At 47.5% G+C, this 4,629-nt stretch overlaps 1 protein-coding gene across 1 annotated transcript; it reads right to left on the bottom strand.

Annotated features, from left to right (window-relative positions):
- Positions 1-206: 206 nt before the first annotated feature.
- LOC140185543 (uncharacterized) lies at positions 207-4,316 on the bottom strand. The gene is made up of 2 exons (XM_072238877.1): positions 4,284-4,316; positions 207-2,343 (listed from the first exon to the last, which is right to left on the bottom strand). Exon 2 carries the CDS (start codon positions 1,942-1,944, stop codon positions 928-930), a length of 1,017 nt encoding a protein of 338 aa, XP_072094978.1. The 5' UTR covers positions 1,945-2,343; positions 4,284-4,316; the 3' UTR covers positions 207-927.
- Between the last annotated feature and the right edge of the window lie 313 nt (positions 4,317-4,629).

Genomic DNA, 4,629 nt, shown 5'->3' with positions numbered 1-4,629 from the left:
ACACCCAGAGACCGGGGTGCAGAATGGGGTTTCACAAGACTCCTCCCATGCTGAGAGACCGGGGTGCAGAATGGCATTTGACAAATTCATCCCATGCCCAGAAACCAGGGAGCAGAGCAGGGTTTGACAAAACTTATCCCATGCCCAGAGACTGGGGTGCAGAATGGGGTTTGACAAATTCATCCCATGCCCAGAAACCAGGGAGCAGAACGGGGTTTGACAAAACTCATCCCATGCCCAGAGACCGGGGCGCAAAATGGTGTTTGAAAAAACTCCTCCCATGCCCAGAGACCGGGGTGCAGAGCGGGGTTTGACAAAACTCATCCCACACCCAGAGACTGGGGTGCAGAACGGGGCTTCACAAAACTCCTCCCATGCCAAGAGACCGGGCTGCAGAATGGGGATTGACAAATTCATCCCATGCCCAGAAACCGGGGTGCAGAGCGGGGTCTGACAAAACTCATCCCATGCGCAGAGACCAGGGTGCAGAATGGGGTTTGAAAAAACTCATCCCATGCCGAGAGACCAGGGCGCAAAATGGTGTTTGACAAAACTCATCCCATGCCCAGAGACCGGGGTGCAGAATGGGGTTTGAAAAAAATCATCCCACACCTAGAGACCAGGGTGTAGAACTGGGTTTGAGGAAACTTCTCTTTATTCCAGTGCTAGGTGCAGGACTGGGTTTGATGAAACTTCTCTCCATCCCCATGACCAGGTTCAGAATTGTGTTTGATGAAACTTCTCCAATGCCAGTTACCAGACTGCAGAACAGAGTTGGATGAAACTTCTCCAATCCCAGTGACCAGGGTACAGAATGGGGTTTGACGAACAGCAAAAATAATTTCAGTGCTCGACACCAACAGTCACTTGTGAAATTAATTCTGGATTCAGCAACCGGAATGGTGAAATATCCCACACACAACTTATTTAAACCTTCTCCCCAGTGTGAACTCGGTAGTGTGCCACAAGGTTGGCCGACTGAGTGAATCTCTTCCCACATTCCGAGCAGATGAAAGGTCTCTCCCCAGTGTGGACTCGATGGTGTACCAGTAGGTCAGATGATTGAGTGAATCCCTTCCCACATACTGAACAGGTGAATGGCCTCTCTCCAGTGTGAACTCGTTGGTGTCTCTGTAGGCTGGATGAGTGACTGAACACCTTTCCACAGACTGAACAGGTGAATGGCCTCTCCCCAGTGTGAACTGACTGGTGTGTCTGTAGGTGAGATGACTGAGTGAATCTCTTCCCACATTCCAAACAGGTGAACGGTCTCACTCCAGTGTGAACTCGTTGATGCGTCTGTAGGAGGGATGACTGAGTGAATCCCTTCCCACAGTCTGAGCAGATGAATGGTCTCTCTCCAATGTGATCTCGCTGATGCGCCTGTAGCTGGGATGACTGAGTGAATCCCTTCCCACAGTCTGAGCAGATAAATGGCCTCTCCCCAGTGTGAACTCGCTGGTGCCTCTGTAAGCTGGATAAGTGAGTGAATCCCTTCCCACAGTCTGAGCAGATGAATGGCCTCTCCCCAGTGTGGACTCGCTGGTGTGTCTGCAGGTGGGATGACTGAGTGAATCCCTTCCCACAGTCCGAGCAGGTGAAGGGCCTCTCCCCAGTGTGAATTCGCTGATGTACTTTCAATTCAGATGACCGATTGAATCTCTTCCCACATTCAGAGCAGGTGAATGGCCTTTCTCCAGTGTGAATTCGCTGGTGTACCAGTAGGGCAGATGATTGAGTGAATCCCTTTCCACATCCAGAACAAGTGAATGGCCTCTCCCCAGTGTGAATTTGTTGGTGTGCCAGTAGGGCAGATGACTGAGTGAATCCCTTCCCACAGACTGAACAGGTGAACGGCCTCTTCCCAGTGTGAACTCGTTTGTGTCTCTGCAGGTTGGATGACCGAGTGAATCCTTTCCCACAATCAGAGCAGGTGAACGGCATCTCATCAGTGTGAAATCGCAGGTGTGTCTATGTGTGGAATGAGTGAGTGAATCTCTCCCCACAGTTCTCCCTCAATTCATGGTCAGATGTCAGCCGTAGTGACTCCCTGGTACAATCAACACAGCTGAAGAACTGATCTCCTGTGAACAAATGCTGGTGTGTCCTCAGCACCCCGGTTCAAGTGGGGTTTTACTGAGTTACAACAGAAACTTCATTTCAGAGACAAAGCACGTTTCCAGCTGGGATGAGATATTCTTTCATCTCCAAGGATCAACAACTGACATACTGGTGTCAGAAAGAAAATATCCGGTCACTCCTTAAATATCTGGACAGGGACAGCAAAACTGACATGCCCTTGTGTTTGGGATTCCCATTCACAAATTGTTTGTCATTTGTCACCTGTAAAAAGATTTACAAAATACATCAATGGGTAAAGGACATCATTTTGGGAAGCGTATGGTTATGAATATCAGTAGAAAAAATAAAAGTGTAGATTATTTTCCTCTCCATTTGGAAAAATGGAGAGAAAATTCAAAGATCTGAGGTACAAAGGATTTGCACTTAGGAGTCCTCGTGCAGGATTTCCTAAAGGTTAATTTGCAGGTTGTCCGTGGTGAGGAAGGCAAATGCAATGTTAGCATTCATTTTGAGAGGCTGAGAATATAAAAGCAAGGATGTATTGTTGAAACTTTATAAAGCATTAGTGAGGCCTCACTTGGAGTACTGTGAGGAATTTTGGGCCCCTTATCTAGAAAGATATGTTGATTATTACAGAACTCAAAGGAGTTCACAAAAATGGTTCCAGGTTTTGAAAGGCTTGTCATATGAGGAATGTTTGATGGCTCTGGGCCTCTACTCACTGGAATTCAGAGCAATGAGGGGAACTTAATTGAAACCAATTGAATATTGAAAGGTCTCAATAGAGTGGATGTGGAGAGGATGCTTTCAAAAAGGGTGAATACAGGACTGAAGGTGTTGTATCTAAATGTGCACAGTATACAGAATAAGGTAATGAACTTGCAGCACAGTTGCAGATTGGCAGGGGAAAAGTTTAAAGGGAACATTAGGGGGGGCTTCTTCACACAGAGAGTGGTGGGAGTATGGAATGAGCTGCCAGACGAGGTGGTAAATGCGGGTTCTTTTTTAACATTTAAGAATAAGTTGGACAGATACATGGATGGGAGGTGTATGGAGGGATATGGTCTGTGTGCAGGTCAGTGGGACTAGGCAGAAAATGGTTCGGCACAGCCAAGAAGGGCCAAAGGGCCTGTTTCTGTGCTGTAGTTTCTATGGTTCTATGTTGTAAACATCACGGAATCATGGCTGAAAGATTATAGCTGGGAGCTTAATATCCAGGGATACACATTGTATCAAAAGGACAGGCAGGAAGGCAGAGGGGGAAGCATTGCCCTGTTGGTAAAAAAGTGAAATCAAATCACTCTGACCCCTCCCCCCCACCACTCCGGTGATTGATGCTGATGAATTTGCAGGGGAGGGCAGCAGACGCTACAGGTCACTTGTTACCCAGGTCAAAGGTGTTTGATATCATTATGTACCCAGAGAGAATGGAACAAAACACATCATCAGGAGTAGAAACGTCCAAAACAAGGAAAGGTAGAATTAAGGTGATTTTCCCAGGAACTAAAACCAACAGAAGGATTTTGTTCTGTTTTCCCTCGCAGCACTAATTGACATTTTCATTGACTGGAAGGTAAACTCTTGATCTGAGATTAACTCGGAGATATATTTTTGTAAGCAAACACAAGGAATTCTGCAGATGCTGGAAATTCAAGCAACACACATCAAAGTTGCTGGTGAACGCAGCAGGCCAGGCAGCAGCCCTAGGGTCTCGGCCCGAAACGTCGACTGTACCTCTTCCTAGAGATGCTGCCTGGCCTGCTGTGTTCACCAGCAACTTTGATGTGTGTTGATATATTTTTGTTCCGAGTTCCTAATCTTTGGATTTAGATATCTGGAAATCGGCATTGTTTGTGAGATCTATCCGCTCCTATTCCCTCCCCCCACGCCCTTTGAATTGGCGGGGAAATCGCTGGAAGAGTAATCCATGGTCGTTTCTTTACCCAGAAACACCTACGAACGAGAGACCCGTCTATCAGCTGCAGTCCTAGCGATGCGCACGCGCAAGAATACTGACACGGCGCCGCTCATCAGAAGTTCCCCGGGGCCTGGGTACGGATCGTAGGGCTGAAAGAGAGGGAAAGGACCGGTACTGTCTCGGGGTGCGAAGCCGCGGTGTGGCAGGATCTCACAGTAATTCCCCTTCAGCCGCGGTTCGGACGCCGGTGCGGATTAGTCGCCACACAGAGCACCGATCCTACCTGCTGCCAATCCCGCAAGAGCCTTTTGCCACGGAACGCACGCGTAATTTCCGGAACTCAGCGACCCTTACGCATGCGCGTGTGATCGCCTCGTCACCGACGGCGAATTCTCAAAGTTCAAAGTAAAATTTATGATCAGAGTACATACGTGTCACCACATAGAACCCTGAGATTCTTTTTCCTGCAGGCATACTTAGCAAACTTATAGAAGAGTAACTGTAAACGGGATCAATAAACAACAAACTGTGCAAATGTAAATAAATAGCAATAAATAACGAGCATGAAAAAAAAGTGAGACCATCGGTTGTGGGAACACCAGAAATAGAATGAGTGTAGTTATCCCCTT

The sequence above is a fragment of the Mobula birostris genome, chromosome 20 (assembly GCF_030028105.1).
Source record: "Mobula birostris isolate sMobBir1 chromosome 20, sMobBir1.hap1, whole genome shotgun sequence".
Classification (NCBI taxonomy): Eukaryota; Metazoa; Chordata; class Chondrichthyes; order Myliobatiformes; family Myliobatidae; genus Mobula; species Mobula birostris.
Note: the sequence above shows the minus strand (reverse complement) of the source record. Positions and strands in the feature narration are given on the sequence as shown.